The sequence below is a fragment of the Mauremys mutica genome, chromosome 3 (assembly GCF_020497125.1).
Source record: "Mauremys mutica isolate MM-2020 ecotype Southern chromosome 3, ASM2049712v1, whole genome shotgun sequence".
Lineage (NCBI taxonomy): Eukaryota > Metazoa > Chordata > Testudines > Geoemydidae > Mauremys > Mauremys mutica.
Genome location: NC_059074.1, coordinates 166,012,222 through 166,039,271, shown reverse-complemented (window position 1 = coordinate 166,039,271; position 27,050 = coordinate 166,012,222). Strand labels below are relative to the sequence as shown.

The 27,050-nt window shown below is 42.9% G+C and overlaps 1 protein-coding gene across 2 annotated transcripts in view; it reads right to left on the bottom strand.

The window, feature by feature from the left end:
* Positions 1-27,050, bottom strand: part of KCNK2 (potassium two pore domain channel subfamily K member 2) — a 231,127-nt gene that overhangs the window by 120,079 nt on the left and 83,998 nt on the right. The window contains exons 1-2 of one of the 2 annotated variants that reach the window (XM_045009865.1): positions 15,033-15,205; positions 12,447-12,757 (exon numbers count right to left, since the gene is read on the bottom strand). In XM_045009865.1, coding sequence (XP_044865800.1) covers positions 12,447-12,757; position 15,033 — 312 coding nt within the window. In that variant the 5' untranslated portion in view covers positions 15,034-15,205. Of the gene's footprint in view, positions 1-12,446; positions 12,758-15,032; positions 15,206-27,050 lie in introns of those variants that run through there. The other variant, XM_045009863.1, reaches the window with a different exon arrangement.

The following is a 27,050-nucleotide window of genomic DNA, read 5'->3' as shown; positions in this document are numbered from 1 at the left end:
TTTAATAACAATTTTAAGGGCCTCATGCAACTTTTTTGATGCCAAAGCTTGGCATTGAATTATGCCATGTATCCAGACTGCTCCTGATGCCATTTGATTTGTGCTGCACCTCCACTGGTCGTTCAGGTCATAGCGGCTGCCTCATCAGTGCAAAATCCCACCTACATAGCCCAGTTGAGACTTTCCTCTGCTATGAATGTATCAAGGGTCTTGAATATTTGCTCAGTGATTGTTTGGGTTGGGATTTCTTTGCAAAATAGAAGTTCTTCAACTATTGGACCAGCTGTGACAAATCTCTCATAACATAGAAGCTGGGCCATATTGGCTATGTGTGTGGATTCATCAAGGTGCAGTGCAAAATATTGACCCTCTTTCCTTGATCTATAAACTTGGTCTATCCTGGACATTTTCTGCAAGGTCAGCCATCAGTGCATTGACAGATGGCATTATGTGACATAGGAATGGTTTTCAGTGTCATGGCTGCGTGCTCACTAATCATAATTCTATATACAGCTACTATTGCTAGAAGTAGAAGGGCCTTGCCTATGGTGTGTGCCTGTTTGCATTTTGCACGTCACATGGCCACAATAGAAGATGCTCCTATGGCTTTGTGAGGAGCAACTGTTTCTTTAGACAGGACTTTTTTTTATTCCAAAACACCAGGGGCTCCCCCATGAACCATTTGTGGCTCCCTAAGGGAGCAATGGCTGACAGTATGGGAAGCACTGACCTTAAATACTAGTATAAAACTCCCATTGATTTCACTAGGGCCAGGATTTCACCCTTAATGTACAAATAGCAAGATATTTATTGCCACTGCCTATTTATCTTTGATTCTGGTTTCCATTTTATTTGTCAATCTTCTGCCTTTCCCCTTGACTGCTGCCTTGCTGTAATAACAGTGAAAGCACAGCCATTTCATTCGTCACAAGTTTGGCATGACACTGCCACCTTTACTTACAATTTTTTTTCCCTGTCAACTTTGTCCTTCATTGGTGCAGCCCTACTTATCCCGTGGTGTAATTAAGTCTGTGTATCTCTAGCGGTGCTGTATCACTTTCCTTTAGCCTGAAAAAGTTAGAATCATGGAAATTCTGTATAATCTGTTCTTTTATTATCACTGACTCAAATTTATTCCATTCAGATGCTTGAGATGGTTTACAAGATTTTAACAGGGAGGTTCCTGGACTTACCTTTACTACTGTAAAATAAATTGTAAAATGTGACCGGCTTAGTAGACTAAATTATTTTGTGTGTGTTACCTTAATTCAAATTCTGACTTAAAACTCACCTCTACTGCACTGCCTATAAACCACTCAACAATAGCTAGGCAATTGGTGTGCTGACACTTTCACTTATTGAGCTAGTTAGGATTGTTTCTCTGGTTACCTTATCCTCCCTCAATTTATTTGTTTATCCACCTGTTATTGTCTCCTCATATGGTGCAGCTAGATTGTAAACTCACTGAGCCAGGGACTCTCTGTTTATGATGTCTGTGTGCAGTGCCTAGCACAATGAGACTGGTTGAAGGCTTCCATGTGCTACCATAATATACAATAATAATAATAATAATAATAATAAATACATTAATAGTAATCAGAATAGTTTGTTCACAACTTACTGTTCTTTAATTCTTTTTTTCATGGTTCAATTGTGTTCTATTTCTTAGCGGTAAAGATAATTGAACTTTCCAAAGTGACTTAGGACCCTAACACCCATTTTCAAAAGCAATATAACCACTTTAGCAGCCTACAGGAGTTGCTGAGCTCCTAAGTGCCTATATAACTTTTGAAATTGGGACTTAGTCTCCTAAGTCACTGAGGAACGTTTTGAATTTTTATCTGAAAACTCAATCAGTAGCTTTTCTGCTTGAAATAAGAGCAGTGCCAAAAACAAAGCACTGTCAACTTTGAATCCCCTTTTAAATTCAGTATCAATTCTGTATCCGTCCTTTAGCTATGCAGCCATCTCAACAGGGTCAATATCCACATACAGAATCTGCCCCAAAGTCATCAGCTCCCACAGTGTTACTCCAAATCCCCACACATCACTAGCACTGAAAATTCCATTGTTAACCAAGCTTTCAAGAGCCATCTACCACACTGGCCTGTTTTCATTATCTCTCAGACAATGATAATCCATGGGGAATAGATCTTGGGATAGTGCATTGTCTGTAATCTTAACCTAAAGTGCATCATCAATGACCCAGCTTCTAGCAGCCAGGTCTTTGCGAGTGACCTCCCTTCTGGCTAACTAGCTCATTCCATGGGTAATCTGAATAGCCATATGAACAAGATCCTGCTGGAAAATTGCCTGAAGATTGTTGGCCTCTATGAACTTGCACTGGTGCAGGAACAGCTTAAGGTTCCCCCAGTTCATGTTAGGCATCATCATCATGGGTTTCTCCCCATCTTCTCTACAGACATGGGTGATAGGGAACTGGTTCCTCCGAATTCCCTTTATACAGTAATTTTAGAAACTTTTTTCTTGCAAATACATTGCATAGTCATTAATGTATCCTTTTCATACTGCAACACATTGGGATCATATAGGAATCTGTATCTAGAGGCTGTCTCTGGTTTGCCTGATAGGCTCCCATACACAACTGTGTGAATTTACAGCTAAAACTAGAGACAAAGTTTCAGCCTTTTAAAGCAGCAAGTTCCCCCTGTACAAATACAAGACAACTGTCCTAGTTCCAGAGTTCCAGCTGAGCAGTGTCTTCAGTAAGGCAAAAATGGAGTAAGTTGTATTGAACGCAAGCAGTGAATATTTGCATTTGTCTACGCTATGCTTTTATGAAACAATGTACTATATAATCATGAATACTCATAAAAAACAAACTGGTATTGGTTCAACTATAAACAATACAGCTCTATTCTAGCACTGCACTAGTCCGGCTGAGTAGTTAACTCCTTGACTATCTATCCAGAGATAAAAGTGAAACCATCTTAAAATACCTTTCTGATTAAATAGAGAATACATACTGTTTTGTTCCCACTGATTTCTCAGCAATCAAAAGTAGCTTGTGTTTCCTGGCAGTACATAAACAAGGGACCCAATACTAGGAATAAGTCATGAGGCACTACCTAGATGCAGGGAGTTTAGCAGCATGTTAGATTCAGCAGATGGATCCCCTCAGAATAGACTGGTGTCCATTCAGAAATAGGGACTGGACCGGACTGTTGACACGGATCTTTTACAGCAGATCAAGTCCAAACACTGCCTATAATGCAGATTCCTCTACACTATGGTGTTGTGCATCAGGGATACAGGCAGAGATGGCATGCTTGACTATGGAATGAAGCAGATAATAGCATCTGGACATTTATTTTTAGCAAGAATGGAGTAGCCAGGATCTAGGAAAGGGAGAGGCACCTGGATGGAAACTAGGGAACACAAGAAGGTAGGGAAACAAGAGGAGAAAAATAGAAATAGGCCACAATTCAACAAGGTGGGACAACTCATATAGTTACAGTTAAGAATGAGCTAAGTGCTTTGACTGGCAGGGGCACGCATGGCGGTGGAGGCACAAAGTCCAGTACCTGGGCTTCCATGTGTAAATTGCCTTAAATGAGACACCTCAAATTGTTCCCAACACTCAATAAAGAAGGTATATGTACCCTTGATATTAGCACTTCCTTATGATCCTCAATTCTCAAGTGCTCCAGAATGGCCTTGTATATAAAAAAGCTGACGCAATTGCAGTTTGAATCGCCAAAAGAATATCCTGCAGCATCCGTTTTTTATAGGCAAGATCCTTTAAGGTATTCAAGCCTAACACCTGCTGCTTGCAAGCTGGGAACCAGCCAGAGCATGCTGTGTTGTTTTGTGTGGTACGGGGCTATACATGTTAACAACCACCCACCTTAAATCCCCTGGAAAAAGAAAATTGCCTGCATGGTAGCTGTGCAAAATAGAATATCCCACAGAAATGGTGCCCTTAATTTTGCGGTTAAAAGAAATTCATAAAAACTGATCTAATTTTAACAAATCAAGCTTATAAATCTCAGATTTACAAAGTATATTTCAGGACCTACACAAACCCTGTGTCTCAGTCAGTTATATATTATAATATCTCCAGAAATGGCACAGCAAGAAGCTTTTTAACCTTTTTAATACCTGGAAGAGAAACAAGAAATCCTACTTAATCATTTTAACTGCATAATAGTTTTCTACTGAATCTGAGAGGTTGCATCTGAAGGAGCTTATTTGTCTAAAATTAAAGAACACTCTTCAGAAAATGCAACAGCATTGGTTTCCTGGGACTAAGAGACAAGATGTGAAACATTTTATGCACAGGACAAAAAGTCAATTAGAGGAGAGGTGCAGTGTAACGTAAAATATATACTAGTTACAAAGAAGCGTAAAAACAGCTAAAATAAGTTTTTAAAGTGTCAAATATTTTTAGAGAGGAAATTAATCACATAGGAAGCAGTTATCCTGACATTCTGGTGATAAAAGTTAAGGCACAAGGAATGTAGCTCCAGTTATTTTTATAACACCCACAAACATATTAAGCTTTTCTCAGAAGACAAAGAGAAGACAGATTCCTACCTCAAGGAGTTCACAGTCTAAATGGTGAATGCATAGACAAGGGAAATTTTAACCAACAAAGGGTTAGGGTGAAGAGAGACATAGGTTATGGAAATATGATGACAGGGACCCTAGCCTTGCAAGCTAATCTGCAGAGGTGGATCTCTGAGCCCATGGGGAATGCCATATAGATCACCTTATGGGAATGGGGTCATAGTCACTCAGGTTAGATACATCGAGATGGTTCACAAAATATTTCTAAAAACCTGAACATATTTTTTCTAGGAAGTCAGTTTTCAGGAAGAACCTGCATAATTTGGAGCAAGCTGGCCTAAAAATTCTGTGACAGAGTCCTTCACTTCTGGGGCACTTTGATGCAGCAGACTAGAGACTATGTGGCATCTTCATTTAAATTTTTAAAAGTGGGTTTTTCCTGAATTAAATAAGAAAATGAATAGTACAATCAGTGCCTTTGACCCCTGTGTTGTTTATTTTGATATTACATTCCCCACCAGTTTGTGATGCGGGATAAGCACATTTGTAAGATGTTTCTGCTAAAAGAATCAGCAGTGAAATATAGTCATTAACATTAATGACATCTTTAGTTTTAAGTCTTAAGGTATATTTAGTTAAAGTGTAATCTGTAGGTTTCAGCATTAACATACTGAGATGACTGGAGCAGTTCATGCTTCTCTGTGATATTATTTCAGTCTGTGCAGGCTCCAGCAGACATTAGGACTGTGCACTGTTCAGGCATAAGGAGGAAGAGAAGATGGCAGAATGCAACAGGGAGGAAGGAATGAGCAAAATATCATCTTTTTTCACTCTAGCTGGGTCCTAGCATCCATACAGATTGTTTGTTCCTCACTGCTATGGAGCAACCCAGCAGTCAGCCCTGGGCAATCCACTTTGGCTCACACCCCACTTGTTGGGACACACCAGTCTAAGGTATTTTAACCAAGGGATGAAATTTCTTTTATTGACAATATTTTAATGCTTATGTGTCAAATTACTTCTCCATTGAATATGAATAGATTTTGTTGTTGTTTTTTATTTTATAAGGGCCTACCTTAGAAGCTGAGCTGCACTTAATTGGGTAGCATTTGTATAAAAAGTTCTCATTTCTCTAATCAATTTTCTCTTTGGCAGGAGATGACAAAGTAGGGCTCTTCTTGCCAAGTTCTCACTCTATTCAGGCATCCCAGAATACATTGCAGGGCTGACTTCATTCTCGCTTAGGAATAACTCCAGAGTAAGGAAGCAACCTGTGGGCTGGGAAGCCAATCCATTTTTCCCCAATAGACAATTTTTTCTCATTTTTATATTCTGTGAGGTATATATTCCATAGGGTATAGAATAGTGGATATAAAATAAGAATACTGACAATGTTAGACAGTTGTTGACTACACAATTCAGTCTGACTCACCTTTCTCCACAGACAGGCTTTCTGCACTTGCATTTATTGTAGGGGTACTGTCACCAACCCAATGTACACTAAAATGTCTTTGTAGAGCAAGAACGCAACATATTAATGAAAACAGTCACCAAAAAAAAGTGTATGTGTGTGTATATATATCAGTGATTCTCAAACTTTTGTACTGGTGACCCCTTTCACATAGCAAGCCACTGAGTACGACCCCCCCCCCCCTTATAAATTAAAAACACTTTTAAATATATTTAACACCATTATAAATGCTGGATGGAAAGCGGAGTCTGGGTTGGGGGCTGACAGCTCGCGATCTCCCATGTAGTAACCTCACAACCCCCTGAGGGGTCCCGACCCCCAGTTTGAGAACTCCAAGTCCTGATATATACAATACTATAATTTCACATGAGGATTGGCCAAAAATAGACTGATCATTAGAGATGTGTATTGCCGAATGTCTTCAAAACTCTGTTACTGAGCATGTCCGCACAAGTACAGCAGAGGATTCTACCAGGTACTTTGCAATGTACTCTGTGCATCTGGGATTGAAAACTGCCTCAAACATTTTCAGATTTTCAGCAGCAGGTATACTATAGGAACAATCCCACACTAGATCTAAAGAGATGTTTTCTGTCTCTGATTCCTGTAGTTCTTTGTATACCAGTTGCTAGAGTATTCCCAGGTCTACACCAACTTCTGCCAGCTTAGAGCTGTGTGGCAAAAAGACATACCAAGGAAGGTGTAAAGGATCCTTAGTATAAATGAGAATCAGGCCCATATAAGTATACACACAGGCATATACTTTTAGCAACACCCACAACACTTTAAAGAACATCTACACTTTTATCCTGTTGTATGGCAATTCTTTGTTAAGTTGACCCTGACATACAACACAAGATGCTCAGACTGAGCAACAGCAACAACAAAAACACCTCTCAGGTTATTTACATAGCTTTTGTTCAGCCAAGACAGTCGTCCAGGAATTCAAAAACCAGCCAAGAACATTGTGGGTGCTAAACAGTTGACATTAATATACAGTCTTGTTACCACAAAAGAACTGCTGCAGGGTATTTTGGATATTTTCTGATAGCCTGGCCTGAGTGCATGCAAGCCAAGAGACTTGTGTATTATAACAAGTCAAATGGCAAAAAGAAGCTTTTATTAGGGAAAAGGGAAACTAATGGACACAGGCTAGAAAGCGACAAAGAATCCTGTGGGACATTATAGACTAACAGACATATTGGAGCATAAGCGTTCGTGGGTGAATACCCACTTCATCAGATGCATGCAGTGGAAATTTCCAGAGGCAGGTATAAATATGCAGGCAAGAACCAGTCTAGAGATAACAAGCTTAGTTCAATCAGGGAGGATGAGCCCTCTTCTAGCAGTTGAGGTGTGAACACCAAGGGAGGAGAAACTGCTTTTGTAGTTGGCTAGCCATTCACAGTCTTTGTTCAATCCTGAGCTGATAGTATCAAATTTGCAAATGAACTGAAGCTCAGCAGTTTCTCTTTGAAGTCTGGTCTTGAATTTGTGCTCTCAGTCTAGCCCTCCTGGTATGTTCATATCACCAAACCACTTCACAATTTAGTAGGATTGACCCCAACTAGAAGCTTCTGATGTTCAAGACAGTCCCAGAACGAGAATAACCAAATTATGCGGGTCAGAATTGATCTGGATTGGAAGACCCTTGCATCATAAACTGTCCAAGCTCTGGCTAGTGACAAATCAGAGTGAATATCTAGAGCACTAAATTCAAAATGAAAAGTGTACAGTGTTTCACTATATAGTAGTTTGAAGTAAAAGTAAAAGACTAAAGAGAATATTGTAATGTGTATGTTCTGTAATTTAATTTTCTTCACACACTACTAATCATTACAGCTACCTAATACTCTAGTGTGCATTATTTTCAGACATATTCCTTTAGAGGCTTTCTAAAGTATCATTCACACTGATGTGACTACTTTTTCTTCATCACACTCATTATTTTTGTATTCACATAGACTAATCAGAATTGAAGAAATGCTATATAAAAATTGTATTAAGAATCAGACATACTCAGAAAAGCCAGGTTATTTTCTTCAGTAATTTAGTATCTGCTCAAAGGTGCCAGGTTGACAGCAGTGGGGTATGAAGTCTTCCATTTACCCTAACAAGATGCATAGCATTATTACGAAAAATTTCCTAACTGTCAGGGTGGTTAAACACTGGAATAAATTGCCTAGGGAGGTTGTGGAATCTTCATCTCTGGAGATATTTAAGAGTAGGTTAGATAAATGTCTATCAGGGATGGTCTAGACAGTATTTGGTCCTGCCATGAGGGCAGGGGACTGGACTCGATGACCTCTCGAGGTCCCTTCCAGTCCTGGAATCTATGAATCTTCCCACGACTTTTAGGCCAAACATACCTGAGCTGTATTCTGGAAGGACTATCTCTAGCTATGAGTGACAATTCAGCACTAAGACACTTCACAACAAGAGCTTGCTCTAAAGTAAAAAAGTATAGTAGGGTGCAGGGAGAAAGGAATAGCTTCAATAACTTTAAAAGGTTACCATTTTTGGAACCCAACTTGACTAAAAAATAAAATTCTCAAATTACAATAACTTTTCATGTTTTACCAATTTAACTTAAAAAAATAACATACTCTAAAAACAACTTTGGTAAATCAGACCTCTGCCTTAAAAATTTGCAGTAAAACAAGTGTCTCATAGACTTTAAAGCCAAAAGGAACCATCATGATCATCTAGTCTGGTACATCACAGGCCACAAAATCTCACCCACCTGCTCCTCTAATAAACCCATAATCTTTGGCTGGGTTACTGAAGTCTTTAAATCATGATTTAAAGACTTCACGTTACAGAGAATCCACCATTTATTCTAGTTCGAATCAGCGGATGAACCAGGCCCTATGTTGCAGGGGAAGGCAAACCCCCCCCCCCCCCCCCAAAAAAAAAACAACAACAACAACAGGGTCTCTGTCAATCTGATACAGGAGAAAATTCCTTTCCAAGCCCAAATATGGTGATTGGTTAGGTCCTGACCATGTGGGAAAAACCTACCAGCTAGACACCTGGGAAAGAATTCTCTCTGGTAACTCATAGCCCTCCCAATCTAGTGCTGTTGGAGATATTTCCTAATAGCAGTTGCAGATGGGCCATATGCCATTTAGGCAATTGAATCATACCATCTCCTCCATGAATTCAGCAAGCTCAGTCTTGAAACAAGTTAGGATTTTTGTCCCCCACTATGCCCCTTGGAAAGATGTTCCAAAACTTCACTCAGCTGATGTAAAGCCCTATGTGGGACTATTTTTTTAATCCTGCTCCCATCCTGCCCTGCAATATCCACTCCCACCTGCTCCTGCATTGTTTCTTTTTTATTTATCCCACTCCCATCCGCAAAAACCTTAGATTCTGCAAATCCCACAAGAGAGGCAGATTCCCCCATGCTACCAAACAAAACAAAAAAAAAACCAACCCCACCACAACTGGTTAATATGTTATATACATAAATGGAATTGAGACACCATTTTTACCATAAAAGAATAAAACAAATCTTGCTTTAACCATGTAAAAAAACACTTCTCTTATAATAGACAATCTCTTTCAATCTCTCGCTTAAATTTAAGTATTAAAACCTTTATTTAATAAAAAAGAAAAACTTGCTTTACACTGCTGAAATTCTATTTATGACAAACTGATGAGAGATTTAATGTTTTCCCACAAAATACCATAGTCTGATTTTTTTGCCCATCCAGTACCACCCACAATAGAACATTTTACCCACTCCCGCTATTATGGCAGTGGGCCCTATGTGGTCCCAGTCCCACTGCAGGGCTCTATTTTGATGGCTATAAACCTTCATCTAATTTCAAGCCTAAACTTATTGATGGCCAGTTTATACTCATTTGTTCTTGTGCCAATATTGCCCCTAACTTAAATATTTGCTTTCCCTCCCTGATGTTTATCCTTCTAATTTATTTATAGAGAGCAGTCAGCTCTCCCCTCAGCCTTCATTTGGTTAGGTTACACAAGCCAAGCTCCTTAAGTCTCTTCTTGTAAGGTAGCTGCTCCAGGCCTCTGGTCATCCTAGTAACTCTTCTCTGCACCTGTGCCAGTTTGATTTCATCTTTCTTAAACATGGGAGACCAAAACTGCACACAGGATTCCAGATGTGGTCTCATCAGTGCCTTGTATAACAGAACTAACACTTCCCTAACTCTACTGGAAATACCTCTCCTGATGTAGCCCAGAATTGCATTAGCCTTTTTTATAGCTGCATCATATTGACAGCACAGAGTCACCCCTGTCTTTCTCCTCTTCTGTTGCTTCCAACTGATACATCCCCAGCTTATAACAAAAATTCTAGCTGTTAGTCCCTAACTCTTGCACTTTGTACTATTACATTTCATCCCATTTCTATTACTCCAATTTTCAAAGTCATCCAAATTTTCTTGTATGACATTCCAGTCCCCTCTGTATTGGCAATACATCCCAATTTTGTGTCGTCCACAAATTTACTAGCTCATTCCCACTTTTTGTGCCAAGGTCATTAACGAAAATGTTAAATAAGATTGGTTCCAAGAATGATTCCTGAGGAACTCAACGAGTAACCTCCTCCAGCCTGACAGTTCACCTTTCAGTATGACCAGTTGTAGTCTCCCTTTTACCCAGTTCCTTACCCACCTGTTGATTCTTGTATTAATCCCCATCTTCTCCAATTTAACTAATCATTTCCACTGTGGAACTGGATCAAATGCCTTACTGAAATCCAGGTAGATTACATCTAATGCATCTCCTTTGTCTAGAAAATCAGTTATCTTCTCAGTGATCTACTTTTTGTAAAAACATGTTGTATTTTATCCCAATTGCCTTTTTTACCTCTATGTCTTTAACTACTTTCAAAATTTGTTGTAAGACCTTGCATACAACTGAGGCCAAACTAACGGGCCTCTACTTTCCCAGATCACTTTTTTTCCTTTCTTAAATGTAAGCATAGGCGTTGACTCCACGTGTTCTCCAGGGCTGGAGCACCCACGGGCAGAGGCGGCTCCAGGACCCAGCATGCCAAGTGCGTGCTTGGGGCGGCATGCCACAGGGGGTGCTCTGCCAGTCGCCAGGAAGGCGGCAGGCAGGCAGCCTTCGGCGGCGTGCCTGGGGAGGGTCCGCTGGTCCCGCGGCTCCAGTGGACCTCCCACAGGTGTGCCTGTGGAGGGTCCGCTGGTCCCGCGGCTCCACCGAAGCCGCGGGACCAGCGGACCCTCCACAGGCACGCTTGCGGGAGGTCCACCGGAGCCGTGGGACCGGCGACCGGCAGAGCGCCCCCTGCGGCATGCCGCCATGCTTGGGGCGGCGAAATGTCTAGAGCCGCCCCTGCCCACGGGGAAAAATTAGTGGGTGCACTGCACCCACCGGTAGCCAAGCTCCCCTCCCACCCACCCCACCTCCTCCTCCCCCCCCCCGAGCATGCCACGTCCCCACTCCTCTACCTACCTCCCAGTGCTTCCTGCCCAGCCGCCTCCAAACAGCTGTTTGGCAGTGTTAGCATGCTTGGGTGGGGGGAGGAGTGGGAACGTGGCGCACTCAGGGGAGGAGGCAGGGAAGAGGCAGGGGCGGGGTGGGGATTTGGGAAAGGAGTTGGAATATTGGCAGGGAGGGGGTGGAGTTGGATGGAGACTTTGGGGAAGGGGTGGGAAGGGGCAGGGCCTCATAGAAGGGGTGGAGTGGGGGCGGGGCAGGGGGCGGGGCAGAGCCAGAGCACCCATGGGAAAGGGGGGAAGTCGGCACCTATGAATATAAGTATTAAATTTGCAATTCTCCAGTCATAAGTTACAACCACTGAGTTCACGGTGCCATTTGAAACACATGAGAATATGATTAGCCAGATCATTGGGTGGTATAAGCTGATTTCAACAGAGTGACGCTGATTTATACCCCAGCTGAGGATTTAGCCTTTTGAGGTTGAAATTTAAATAATAATAATAATTAAGATTTCTAATGGAAATAGCTAGCTAATATTATTTTGCTGCATTTAAAACAAAAAACTGTGGAAATAAATGTCCAGCTAAAAGTGCAAATTGTTTGCTAAAGTAATGATAAATCTCAACTTTCTTAAGGTAATGGTTGGCCATGCTCTGCTTTCCCAATATTGACAAAGCAAGTAAGGCTCAATCAATACACCCATTCCTTTGCGAACTATTAAATTATACATATTGCAAATGAATAGTCATTTAATTGGCACAGGAGCATTCAATTTAAAAGTTGTCTAAAATACACACTGAACATAAAAAAATTAGCAATGACTTTTCAGCTGAAGCCTCATTTGAAAATGCTATTGTCAACTTTTCTGTCTTAAGTTAGCCTTCTTGCTACATTTGCAGCTCAAATGCTGATACAGCAGTGTCCCATTTATTACAGAATCATTACTATAGAAGAGGTCATTCTTCTAAAACATATGAACAAGTTACTTTTTTGCATGAATTACCTGAATTAGTTCATCGAGCTCCGATGCATTCACACAAGAATGCTCAGATACAAATGTCTGCTTCTGAATCACAATGGTGGCTCTTTGAGAAGTTTCATGTGGCTGTTCCAGGGCTTTGAAGACAGTAGCTCCAATTATTAAATATACAACAACCACCAGAAAAATCGTTGAGACCGTCTTCCATTTCATAACATTAATAGCTGAATCACATTCCTCTCGTGATGAGAGCACTGTGGGTTTTGTAGAAAATGATAGCCGTGGTTTGGAGTTCTGAGTGGCAGATTTGGGATCCAGCAAGTCAGGTGCCGCCACTAATAAAACAGAAAAAGAATGTTAACGTCCACAGTGTTGGACAAAGGTGTATTTAGCTGTACATCCTTCTTGCCAGAAGGTTACAGAGATCCTATTAATTCAAAATAGAGTTTATAGATAATTGTGTTGTTATAAATGCATTTCACTTGTACATCATGTTATACTACTACAGAATGACTGGTTTCATCAACTGCTAGGCCTAATAACATGCTATTTATATGTACACACATGCATACACACACTTGCATTGTTTACTATATATATATATATATATATATATATATATGTCCTCTATAAATACTCTGCAAGTGTAGTTCTAACATGGAGTATTTCCCCTATTTTCGTGTGTTCCTTTGAATCAATATAAGAAGGTATTTTTCAGTAGAGCATCCTCACATCTTGAACAATCTTAGGCATTGCTAGTATGCTTCTCAGACTACATTTTAGTTCAGCGTTAAAAAACTATCAGGAAAACAGGACTTACATACACTCAACTCTGCATTCAGACACTCATTAGAACATTTGCAGTTCACTTCCAAATTCCCCACACAGGTAACTATAAAAATGATTCATTCTTAATCGTAACAGTTTGAAAGTGTTGGCTAAACCCTTTTAGGAAATGCCAGGAACACATGTGCATGCCTACTGGAAAAGTCAATCATCTTATTATAGGATATTTGATTGTTTACTGCTACAAGAAACCTTCTGGGGCAGTAATGATCACCTGCATGTGTTATCAAGTAGCCCCATAACGCATGTGATTACAAGTAACTACACTAGTAATTACATAAGAATAATCCACATCAAGTACACTTCAAGGTCTCCTGAGGGAAGATTGCATCAACGATACCATATTTAAAATTATTAATATATTTTGAATGGCTGCAACACCACTTTCAGCTGCTGTGGGGAAGGCCTACATCTAAATGTAGATTCAAAAGTCTCCCTCCCAGGTCTCTGGAAGTTGGGCATGCCCCCAGAGGAGGGAGGGAGTGTCATTTTCCACAGGGATAGGATCTCCAGTACCCGCTGGAGGTTAACCTACAGGGTTAGAGGAGCTCACATTAAAAAATAATCGTGCAATACAGGTCAGAAGAAAGGCAGACCTAGGAAATTAATGCAGTGGACCTGAACCCTGGGGGGGTGGGGGAGGGTTAGAGGATGAAAAGGCAGCCCCCAAATGAAAAAGCTCAGCTGGTGTCTCGGTGCACAGCTGTGATATAGTTACTGTTCAGCTACTAGAAAACTAGAATCTGGTTCTAAGTAACCATGAGCACCAGACCAGCATGTAAATACCCGTCGAGTGTAGTGGGCACGGAACACCCTATGAGGCTATTGATATGCCCCTGGACAAAAATCGGTGTGTGTGGCTAAGTTTGGGAAGGACACCTGATTTAATAACTGCTCCTTCCAGCTGCGCTCTCTCCTCGGGTTGACATGATTTGTGATGGGGCAGTAGGGGAGGGAGGTGAGCACCATCACATTTTCCTTTCAGTCAGAGCTCCCCTTGCCAGTCGGAATTTTTCCTATTATATTATCACGACCCTCTGTCTCCAAACCCAAAACTGGGGACACCTCAGGTTACACCAAGCCTCGTGCTGTAGACTAGGAAACTGCTCCTCTTTCCGCCTGGCTTCGACACTTGCAGACAGACACACACGCATCCCAGCACCATGAAGAAGGGCAGACCCGCCCCCCCAGTTCTCCTGCTACACTCCCCCTGCAGCCCGCTGAATGCAGCTAACAAAGGAGAACTGGATGGCTGTGAGGCGCCCTAAACCGATCCACCCAGTGATGCTGCGCATCCCTCCCATCAACTTCCCCATCCACCTTGCCAGGAGACGGGATAATGCAGTCGACAAGGACATTTTCACACCCCGGAGAGGAGCAAAACGTGAACGCTGGTCCCTGGCCCCTTTCCTCTGCCCCTCTCCCCAGCAGCCAGCTCGCAAAGATGCGCTGGGTTTAAAGCGCTTGCAAAAGGCATCCTTGCAGAGCGGGGTTTGGCTGGAGAAATGGTCCGGATGGGAGCCCGGAGCCCAGCCTCACCCTCCCGGACAGGGGGAGCTACACCCACCTTAGACAAAGGAGAAGTGATAGAAACAAAAGCCAGGCGGGTGTTTAACCGAGCCTGCAAAATCCGCGACAGAGGCGCAGGAAAGAAGGGGGCAAAGAGGGGGACTGAGCAGCCCTGGGTCCCTCCTGCGAGGAGGCATTGGGAAAGCAAGGGAGCATGCAGCATTCAGACAGACACGCCATTGTGCCAGTACTCACTTCTTATTTACAGACCCGGCGCCCTCTCCTCGCTTCACGGGCAGGCATTTTTTCAGGGCTTGGGTAGGTGCCGTTTGACCAAATGGAAAAAGAAAGAGACAGAGAGAAGGACCAGACCCAGGGCGGGTTTGCTGCTGCTGCGCTCAGATTCCGCGCGGAGCGGAGCCTGGAGTTCTCCCTGTCACTGGAGGGGTGTGTACGATCACGGTGTGTGTGTGTGTGTGAGAGAGAGAGAGAGATCACCCTGTGAGAGAGAGATCGCTCTCTGTGTGTGTGATCACCCTGTGTGTGTGACTGTCCTGTGTGCGTGTGTGATTACTCAGTGTGTGTGATTCCCATGTGTGTGATCACTCTCTCTGTGTGTGTGTGTGTGTGATGGCCCTGGCTGTGTGTGTAAGATCACCCTGTCTCTGTGTGAGATCGCCTTGTATGTGTGACCACCCTGTGTGTGTGTAACTCGCTCGGGCACCGTGTGTGTATCAGCCTCTTTCGGTGTGTGGCTGCCAGTCCCTGAGGTGTGTCTGTCACAATCTCAGTGTGTCTCTGTCTTTTGGTCTCTGTGTGTGTGTGTGTGTGTGTCCGGTCCCGCTCTCGGTCAGTGTGGGCGGGGGCCTGTCTCCTCTCGGCCCCTCTGTCTTTCTCCCATGTGCATCTCAGCCCCGGTGCCTGGTTCTCACGCGGTGTCTGTGCCCCCTGCTCTGTCACTTTGTCTCAGGCACTGGGCGTGGGGTGCCTGACTTTGGGTGCAGCTATGTGTGTGTGTGTGTGTCCTTGCTCTCCGCCTGTGTGGGGGGGGGGGGGCGCGCTTCTCTCCTCATTCTCTCTCCCCCGGTGTATCCCAGCCGCTGGGCGCGTCTCCCCCTCCCTCCACCCCGCTCCAGCGCCAGGGGCAGCTGCACCCTCACCAGTGAGCTGCTCGGCATTTCTACCGGCTAGAGCCCTATCAAGGGGAGGGGAGTGAGGCACTTGCCTCAGGCGCACACAGCCCAGGGGCGCAGAAAGCGATGGAGGGGGGAAAAAGCCGCAGTCACGAGATATTTATACCCCAAGTGATCTCCTCCCAGGCAGCCCCATCTGCCCCCCACGCGCCTCCCCGAGTGTCCCTCAGCACTAACTTGCTCCCACTCCCACCCCCCTTCCCAGCCCAGAGCAGAGCAGCTCCAGGCTGCCTCCCTGCAGAAACTGCTGCCACAGTGTCCTAGCGCCCCCCCCCCCCATCTGCCCTGACTCTGAGCCTGCCCTTCCCCCTCAGACCTTTTCATTTTCCAATGGGACCCTCCAGCAGCACAGGGGGCCTCCCCGCCCACAGTCACTGCTCCTGCCCCATGCTGGGCAAGGAGGCAGCCCCATCCCTCGCCCCGAGTGAGGCTAGAGTCAGGGGCAACAGCAGGGGAGGAGGCGCATGCAGCACCTCCTGGCACCCACCACGGGGGAAGCGAGGGAGATTCCTGGACCTGAGAGGAGCCCTAGGACCCAATGCAGTGACAGTGGTGGGGGTGAGGGTGCTGCTGCGGGGGGCAGAAAGGGGGGCTCCTCCCCCAGAGCTTGCTGCTGCCAGCAGGGAAAGGGCTGGGGGGAGTCCTCCTCCTGCACCCCAAACTCATCCCCAGTCCTGTCCCACCCCAGAGCCCACAGCCCCAGGCAGAGCTTTCACCACACCCTCAACCCTAAACACCTTATCCCCAATTCCAGCCAGAGCCCTCATCCCCCTGCACCCTGACCCTCTGCCCCAGCCTACAGCCTGCACCCCAGACCTCTTCCCTCACCCAAACTCCCTCCCAGAGCTTTGGGCAGGTGAGGGGGCAGAGTTTGGGTGGGGGCGGGTTCTAGGCAAGACCAAAATTTCTACAAACCTGCCACCCCTGATCCTGCCTGCAAACCTGAACTCCCAGCATTCTCAGGACACATGCTGATCCCTAGTGGTCACTGCTGATATCCAGCACCTCCCTCCTCTCTTAACCTGTGAGTCCCTCTTTGCATTGGAACTGGACTGGAACCAAAGACCAGCTTGGAAGCAACATTACCAGCCCAAGCAGTCAAAAATCATGAGTTGACCCCCAAAAATCACAGGCTCTACCGCCGCTGCTTCATTCATTCTTCGGTGGCAATTCGGTGGCAGGCCCTTCTCTCCGAGAGGGACTGAGGGACCTGCCACCAAATTGCCGCCGAAGAGCTGGCCCTGGGGGAGGGTGCAATTTTATATTCTTGCCTCAGACTCAAAAATACTTAGTTATGGCTCTGCTGCCTGGCCCCTTCGCTCGGCAGCACAAGGACCAGGCTGAGGCAGATGCTGCAGGGATGAAGGGGGGAGAAGGCAGTTAAGAGAAGAGGTCTGTGCAGGAAAGATAAATCCCAAACTGGTGGGCACTGACTTGGGAGCCCCCGGGGGAGCGCAATGGGGTGGAGGAAAAGCCCCCACCGAGACACAAGACCTGCTCCTGGTCTTTGCTACGGCCCCTAGGGGATCTTCCTCCCATAGCTTCCCCAAGGGAACTTTTGAACTGGATGAAATATCACTGTAGCGAGCAGAGAGCCCTCAGGCCAGGCTTGGGAAAGTTTGAGTGTAGCGAGCCCCCACATCCCAGGGACCCCATCTATTTCTTCCTCCTCTGCAGCTCTGCATTGTAACCCCTAAGTCGGTACTTTGCTGGGAGGTGTTTATCACCTGGCAGCAGAGAGTCACCGCTTAGTACCTCTCCCATACCATGAACAAGCTTCTGCTTGCTTCCAGTTTAAATCTATAAAGGAGAGACTCCACTTCCACTGAAATTTTAGCCCTTGCGATGCATGAGATTATTGTAATGTTTGTCACAGACTGATCTGAGGTCTCCTGGTTATCTGTCAGCTGTGACATTACCCTTGGGTCAGTTTCACAAGTGGTTAATAGGTGGATGCCACTGCAGGGTAAAATGTATGGCCAGTATGCACCAATAAATAGCTACAGTACCATCCATCTGCCACTCTTCCTCCCCCGGCCAAAAAAAAAAGTCAGAACAAATACAAATATTCAAGAAGCAATAATAATAAATTGGTCTGGGTCACAAACATTTGAAGCCAAAGGCTGTATCGTTAAAACTGCTGAAGTATGGCATTCCTCCCATAGTTTATAGGCCATAATCCTCCTTGAATCAGAAGCACTATCACTAAACTGACTTATTTTAACAGCTCTCCCTCTTAAAGTGACATGATACAATTGGACAAATGGATACATTACTGAGTTCCCCAGAACTCTGATTGCTGCAGTATCCATCATGCCAGTCTTCTCTAGAGCGTTCGTGTCTCTACAGGACTCAGTATAACTCTAAATCTCATCTGCTGTTTCAGTCTGAGCTTTGCAGACTACTCACCATCATTGTGGCCTAGCAAAACAGTTGTTGAGTAATAAGAGACATTGGGCCAAATTAAAAAAATCCAGTTGCAAGTTGTGCTTAAATCACACATTACTGTTTCATTCCCTTAAGAGCCCAATCCTGAAACAATACAAAACATGTAAGTAATTTCATTCATGCAAGTATTTTACTCAGACTGGTCACCTTAGTAAAATTACTCACTAGTTTAAGTAGTTGCAGAATCCAGATAGCCTGAGGAGAGGGAGGGGAGTGTCACTGCTTATTTACATGACCCAGCTCTCTTCCTTTAGAGCTTGGAACATTTCATACATAAAACACCACCATCTTTTCCCTTTTCCCCTGAAAGGTTTGCCACTCCTAAGGCTGTACAAATACTTTCTGTTCTTCTCATGTGGAAAATAATCATTTCACAGGATTCCTTCCAATCCTTATGGGAAAAAGAGCATGAACACTTTCTTCCATGCAGCGCTGAGACAGTAAGGAATATTATGGAAAATAGTACCACATGCCTTTCTTTAGTTATCTAAATATTTTTAATGGGATTCTTTTTCCTGAGTTCTTACAAAGTGCTCAAACGGGGCCAGATCCACTGCCCATAATTTGAAATCGGTGGGAACCTTCCAATGACTTTAGTGGGTTTGGATCAGGCCCTAAATCAATACATTCTGTGAAACAAGTAGAACCTATTTTGATGACACAAGAAACTCCACTCCAGGAATTAATGTATTGTACCCACAAATCTGATACCTGAGAAGCAGTCTCTAGGAAATTAATATCAATCTGTCAACTACATACACTTATTAGCTATCACTTTCCACCTGAGGCAATCACTGGTAACATTCTTGACTGACATTTATTGCTTTCTTAGAAAGGAGTCTAGCTATGCCATGGCACCCACTTTCTCTGCACTCAGCGCTAATGCTACCAGATATGGCATTTTTATGAGAGGCTTTTTAAAATCCAGAAAGAACAACATTTCCGTTGTGTAGAGCAACTCATTTTCTTGAGGCCTTCTAGAGCTCCTGCATCTATTCTGTAGAGTCATGACCTCCTATGTGTTTGTTGTAACCTACACCGCACACTGTTTGAATATTGTGTGTGACCATTTTGCCCTCAGAATTAAAGCTGACATTTGAACAGTTTGAAGTGTCAGGATTGTAGCAGTTCTGAACTTTACTGAACAAACACACTTGAATGCAGCTCATTGCTGACAAAACATACCACCACCCAGCATGGACAGGATTAAATAATAGGAGGGATTACAACAGGAGACTCCAAAAGGAGAATCTGCACAAACTCAGAAGTTCTAAAGTGTGCAGCACAGGTAAGTAAAATAGTACATGAAAGTTATGTCAAAACTTGTCTATTACATGTTAATTACAGAGAGAGTGAGGGGACATATTACTGGCAGAATGGCAAAATTAATCACATACAGTGGCTGCTGAAAGCTGCTCAAAAGGTGGGATATGTTAAAAGTAGGTTCAGCAGAGATGGATGGTTGGGAAGAGTGCAGGTGAAGGAGTCAAAGTTACATGATAAACAAACAACATATTCCTACTACAAAGAGCTTTAGCCAATCTAAATATAGATATGACAAGAACATACCTGTAGGGAAATGGTTGTTTCACAAAAATACATCACCATCAGCAGAGTTGTTTCAGTGTAACAGGAAAAGACCTGACTGCCAAAATAGCCCCATTTCTTGGGGGCACTTCTTTTATTCCCCTTCAAGTGCAGGGACACTTCATGTCTGAAAGGCTAGTCCTTCACCCTTAATGAAAAGCAACTGCATTAAGTCTGGAATTAGTGACTCTTCCTTAGCCCTCTCATTGCTCGCTTATGGCAACTTCTCCTCCCTTTCCTTCTCTGCTTGGCCTGATAAAAGGCTTGCAGTGCAGTATATAATACTTATTTGGTCACTGATAATTTCTGTGTTCCCAAAGGATTACCACAGTGGGATTTCATTATGGGGAAAATTCTACTGCCCTCTCCGTGCAAGACAGAGTTTTGGGACCCCTGTCAGAAACACGGCATCCCAGACCTAACCACACAGGAGAGGCAGGTTGGGGGACAGGGCAGGGCAAGAAGCTGGGCATGTTTTGCCACCTGCATACATATCTGTGCCCCGTCTTCCTGCCAGTGAACAGGAGTGCAGCTCTGATGCTGAAGTAGTGGTTGTGAAGTGGCTTTTTTGCCTTTTTGCAACCTGGAAGAGGACTGGCACCCGAAGTGCCATGTATTTCCTTACAAATCCCTTAACTTTGATGGGACTATTCACATACTTAAGAGCTCCACATTTGCTTAAATGCTTTGGCGGATCAGGGCCTTAGAGCATGGGCTATGTGCTAGGTATAGGATTCAGGCTGTGTGTTCGAGGGTATACCATCTGGCCCTATAAACATAGTGAAGCTTCTGTGTAGCAGGAGTGGAAATTCATTTAAATGCACAGAAGTAACTTGAGACTTTCAGAAAAGGCCAGACCCTAGAACCTTTTGACGTCAATGGCAAAACTTAAATGAAGTTTCATTACAGCTGAGTTCAATATAAGCAAGTGCTACTGTTCTTGGTTTACAAAGTTAATTTTAAACCTCATTTTATTCATTCAGCAGTCTTTTTTAAAGTGGTCTGTCTCTAAGTTTCTTTGGAGACATTAAAATCTCCCTGTCAGGTCTTAGCAGGGCTGATGAGGACATTGGGGCCATATTCTGCCATTAAAGTGTTAGTCATATCCTTCCATGGAAATCTGCATTAATAACAAATTAATGACTTAGGGCTTGTCCCTCCCACATGCAGATGGGATGGGTATAGGCTGTTCTCAGAAGTGTGTAGGCAGAAACCTCACAGTCCAGTTCAAATAGGGGTGCACTCAGTTTGGTGCACTGCAAACTGTACCTGGATTTTCTTCCAAATGCACATGTAGCCAAAATAAGGTCCAGTGGGACACATTGGGCATGCCCATCACAGCCGTCCTAAGCCTTCATCCACAATCTGGAAATTGTTATTCCTCCTAGGAACCAGGGTGCAGCCCGCACCACTCCCAACTTACCTGGCTGCTAAATGGTGTTGCACAGAGCTCAGCCACTCCCATCTCCTATAATGACTCTCCTAATGCACCACTACTATCCCTCTGAAGGTATGAGCCCATCAGTTCTCATGAATGTTATGAAAGACTTACTGCACTAACATTGTATCAACCAATGTCCAATGTTTGAAATCAGATTATATTTAATCATAATATTTTACTTAAGAAAAAACATGTCGAGAATAGACATCAATGAGTAACACTTCAATAATAGTAATTATTACACCTCTGTGTCTGATTTACAGTGTGATAAATTATTTGCAAAGCAGCTAAACAATTCTCTCACATCATCAGGCTGTAGAAAAATGTTTGTATGTGCCCGTCTATTTTCATACAACGCAGTTGTCAGTCTTAATTGGGCTCCAATTCTTTCCATCTCTCATAAATCTTATTCACATGCAGTAAGTGAGAGGCCGTTTTAGAATTCATGAAGTAGGTGCTGTTGTAATTAATATTGTAAATCTGTATTTTTCTTCACTCGCTTGCTAATCTCCCAGTGGGTTTCTCTCACTGCTCATGTCATATTATAAGATCTAATAGGATTTATTTCTCAACTTTTTTTTTTTTTTTTTTTAGTATTTGCTTTCACAAATCTGTTATCCTTGGACAATCTCAGAAGAGGTAGTTATGACAAAGTCTTTGTTGCCACACTTCAGCAGATAAATGTGAATTGCTGTCTGTCATCATGTTATGGATTACTTGTGCACAGAAAAATGGATTGTTATTTTGAATTAATATTTTATTGTGGAAGAAAAGCTAGCGGTGCTCTGGGCGGCTTCCAAAATTCATTGCCAATGTTCTTCTGTAATTAACTTTGTTTCTTTTCTTCATTTTTGCCTAATTAGTCTAGATTCAGAGCAGGAGATTGACAAGCAAGAGATCTAGGTTCTATCACTGGCTCTATCACCAATTTATACAAGTCATGTAACTCCCCTGGTAGATTTTCATGGCAGTCCTGGAAGACTGATGATCTAGATATATAGACATGATCTTTCTATTTTGTATACAGACAGAGAGGCAGTGATAGACTACACTAATACAAAAAAAGACATGCATATGTTATTACATGCATTAGGCCAGACAAAACAGTCTTATTTAGGTAACATTTGCACTGACTGTAAGGGCAGTTTGGCTTCAGCAAGGAAGTAAAGGCCTTGCCTTGCAGAGCTCAGAATCTCCCTTTTACATTTGTAAAGCACCACATAAATATTTTATGGCACTCTAGTAATAGCTCCAGTGATCTCTACTACAACATCTGTAAACAAATATATATATATAAGGGCTGTCAATTAATCACGGTTAACTCACGCAAAGACGCGATTAACTCAAAAAAATTAATCATGATTTAAAAAATTGCGATTAATCGCAGTTTTAATTGCACTATTAAAGAACAGAATACCAATTAAAATGTATTAAATATTTTTTGATGTTTTTCTACATTTTCAAATATATTGATTTCAATTACAACACAGAATACAAAGTGTACAGTGCTCATTTTGTATTATTTTTTATTACAAATATTTGCACTGTAAAAATGACAAACAAAAGAAATAGTATTTTTCAATTCCCTCATACTAGTACTGTAGTGCAATCTGTTTATTGTGACAGTGCGACTTACAAATGTAGATTTTTTTTGTTACATAACTGAACTCCATAACAAAACAATGTAAATCTTTAGAGCCTACAAATCCACTCAGTCCTACTTCTTGTTCAGACAATTGCTAAGAGAAACAAATTTGTCTATATTTACAAGAGATAATGCTACTAGCTTCTTATTTACAATGTCACCTGAAACTAATAACAGGCATTCACATGGCACTGTTGTAGCTGGCATTGCAAGGTATTTATGTTCCAGATATGCCAAACACTCATATGTCACTTCCTGCTTCAACCACCATTCCAGAGGACTTGCTTCCATGCTGATGATGCTTGTTAAAAAAAATGTGTTCATTAAATTTGTATCTGAACCCCCTTGGGGGAGAATTGTATGTCTCCTGCTCCATGCTTTTACCCGAATTCTGCCATATATTTTGTGTTATGGAAGCCTAGGATGACAACCCAGCATATGTTATTTGATTTAAGAACACTTTCACTGCACATTTGACAAAACACAAAGAAGGTTTCAATGTGAGATTTCTAAAGATAGCTACAGCACTTGACCTAAGGCTTAAGAATCTGAAGTGCCTTCCAAAATCTGAGAGGGACGAGGTGTGGAGCATGCTTTCAGAAGTCTTAAAAGAGCAACATTCTGATATAGAAACTAAAGAACTCAAACCACCAAAAAAAAACCCAAAACAACAAAAAAATCAACCTTCTGTTGGTGACATCTGATGATGAAAATGAACATGTGTTGGTCTGCCCTGCTTTGGCTCGTTATCGAGCAGAACCTGTCTTGGCATGGATGCATGTTCTCTGGTATGGCGGTTGAAGCATGAAGGGACATATGAATCTTTAGCACAACTGGCACGTAAATATCTTGCGATGCCAGCTATAACAGTGCCATGAGAACACCTGTTCTCACTTTCAGCTGACATTGTAAACAAGAAGCGGGCAGGATTATCGCCTGCAAATGTAAAAATATGTGTTTGTCTGAGCAATTGGCTGAACAAGAAGTAGGACTGAGTGGACTTGTAGGTGCTAAAGTTTTACATTGTTTTATTTTTGAATACAGGTGGGTTTTTTTTTAACGTAATTCTACATTTGTAAGTTCAACTTTCATGATAAAGCGATTGCACTAAAGTATCTGTATTAGGTGAATTGAAAAATACTATGTCTTTTGTTTTTTTACACTGTAAATATTTGTAATAAAAAATGAAGTGAGCACTGCACACTTTGTATTCTGTGTTGTAACTGAAATCAATATATTTGAAAATGTAGAAAACATCAAAATATTTAAATGGTATTCTATAATTGTTTAACAGTGTGATTAATTTATTTTTATTGCTTGACAGCACTAATATAGGACACTGGAAATCACCAAAAATAGGATTAGTCTTTGTTACACAGTAAGCTACAAATACAATTTAAAAGACACAAAATAGTCCAGACAAATGCAAGAGAAGAAAATGCAGTCCAGACACTATTAAGAAAGTATCACACAGGCAAAACCAGAGAACTCGCTAGCAGAAATAAAGAAAATTGATGAGCAGATATAAAAAGGGGAACATTATGTATCTTCTATGTTTTAATAGCATCTGACCCATGCTAGATGGCAGCAGCTATAAAGGACAGCATTTGTGATATATATACCGATATATGGAGTATTTTCAAATGTGCATATGAGACTCATTTCTGGTAGTCTGTGTGTATTACTGCATGGAGATCTGTCTGGGAACGATAAGGTATATTTTTTCTACAACAAAAGGCATTTGGAAGGAGTCTTTTTTTATTATATTAAGAGCTTGTTCTAAAAGGACACCTCTTATTTTATCTTCTCCCAGTTATTTTGGATGTCTTTTCCTACTCTCATGCCAGGCAGCTAACTCTTAAATCATCAGTATGGGCCTGAGCCATGCACTGAAGCTGAGGTCAAAATATGGCAGTTGTAAATAATGATTATTTAGCCCAAATAAGTTTGCAAACCTAGGTTCCTAACAATAAGCTCCCAAATTCATATTTAGGTGCCTAAACAGATGTGGCCTGTGATTTCTAGAAGTGCAAAGTAACCCCATCTCTTATTAATAGCCTGACATAGATATCCAGATCTGAGAATTTTGACTATCATTTTTGTCCAATTAGCTTCATGATAAGCACCCCCTGCCCTTGCTGGGGAGTGAACCCCTTTTCAGGCACAGGGAGGGACAACCCCTGCAACAATCTGGGTGAATGAGACCCACTTTTCATAAAGCACTTGGACTCTTACAAGTACTACCTTAGTACGGCATGTCGATATTGCGTATTGGAGTAAATTTCACTTGTAGATAATAGGTTAGCAGCAATATTGTTCGGTGCTGCCATCCTCAGACACTGAACCCCTATGTTTTTTAAAGGAGCGCATAGCATTTGGGGCACAGGATATTGGGCTTCGGGAAGGAATCACTGGATGAAATTCTGTGGTCTGTGTTATGCAGAAAGTCAAACTAGATATTCATAATTGTTCCTTCCAGCCTTACAATCTATCTGAATACCTTTTAATGTTTTCTACAGATAGGGTCTTTCAGCTGTGCAATACAACTCTGGTTGCATATGTTAAGAAATAATGAATTCTTTGTATTACACAGATTCATAATATGTTTCACTTCCAGTTACAGGGAACACTAAATACTGAATGCTCCTCCAGCCCAGGATCCAGGTATTGACTCAGACCGCAGGAATCAATGGGGGAAAGCATGTCCCATGCTCCTATCCTTTGTGATACAGCATGGCAAGAGGGCAGCAGAAGAGGGTTAGAAGGGAGCCTTATTCCCTGCAGAGGGAAGAAAGTTTGCTATAGATTAATTAAAGCACCTGAAGCCAATTAGAGACCCTGAAGCCAGTCACCTGATAAAAAAAAACCCTGCTTCAATCAGACAAGGGGAGGAGTTGAAGCAGAGTGGATTGGTGCTGGAGCAGAGAGCAGTTTGGAGGGAAGCAGAGGAAAGTTTGGAGAAGTGCTGTGTTGGGCTAAGAAGACCAAGACCCTAAGTAAAGGGACACCTGGCTTGTGCAGAGGGAGGGCAGGAAGCCCCCACAAGCTGAAGGGCAGGAGAGGGAAGTAGCCCAGGAGAAGGAACTGCTAGTTCAAGTGGTTTACTGCTATCCCTAGGGCCGGGACCGGGAGTAGAGGGTGGGCCTGGGTCCCTCCCTCTCCACTCCCCTCCTCTAGGACACTAGTGGGGCAGTTAATATCCCACTTCAGGAGCAAGAAATGGAACCCTGAACTCCCCCCCACTCCCCCCCAAGAAGAGAAAGCGTGAGACCCTTCATAGTACTGCTGGCAATTTGCCACACCTTGCACAGAAGATGTGAACACACTTCACCCAGCAAGCAGAGTCAAGCAACATTTAGGCCTAACATAGTTAAGAAACTAAGGCCCAGATCCACAAAGGGACTTAGGCATTGTGATGTTGAACATTGCAGTGACTAGAAAATTACAGGAACAACACTGTGATCCATGAAGCCTGAGTAAAGTCTCCCTATACAACGAATGGGAGAGAGGGGCACTTTCAAATAGGATTCACAAAGCCAGCATGCTACATGGAAGTTGCCTAAACTAGCCAATCAGAGATGCCAAGTAGAGGGATGTATGCTAAGCCCCACCCTTCTCACAGAGACAGAAACTCAAGTGCAGGCTACAAGGAAGCACTGATCTCTGCTTGTGGTCCATGAACCAGAAGATAGGCATAAGTCACATACAGGGCCTAAAACAAAACAGCAGGGGGCTGGCTCTCCCTCATAACCTTTAGCCCAGTGGACAGGGAACTCAGCCAGGATGCAGGAACCCCCCACTTCAAGTTCCCCCTTCACCTCAGGGGGAGAAAGGATTTGAACAGGGATATGTCACCTCTCTAGTCATTAGACCAGTGGTGGGCAACCTGTGGCCTGCGGGCTGCATGCAGCCCATCAGGGTAATCTGCTGGTGGGCTGCAAGACAGTTTGATTACATTG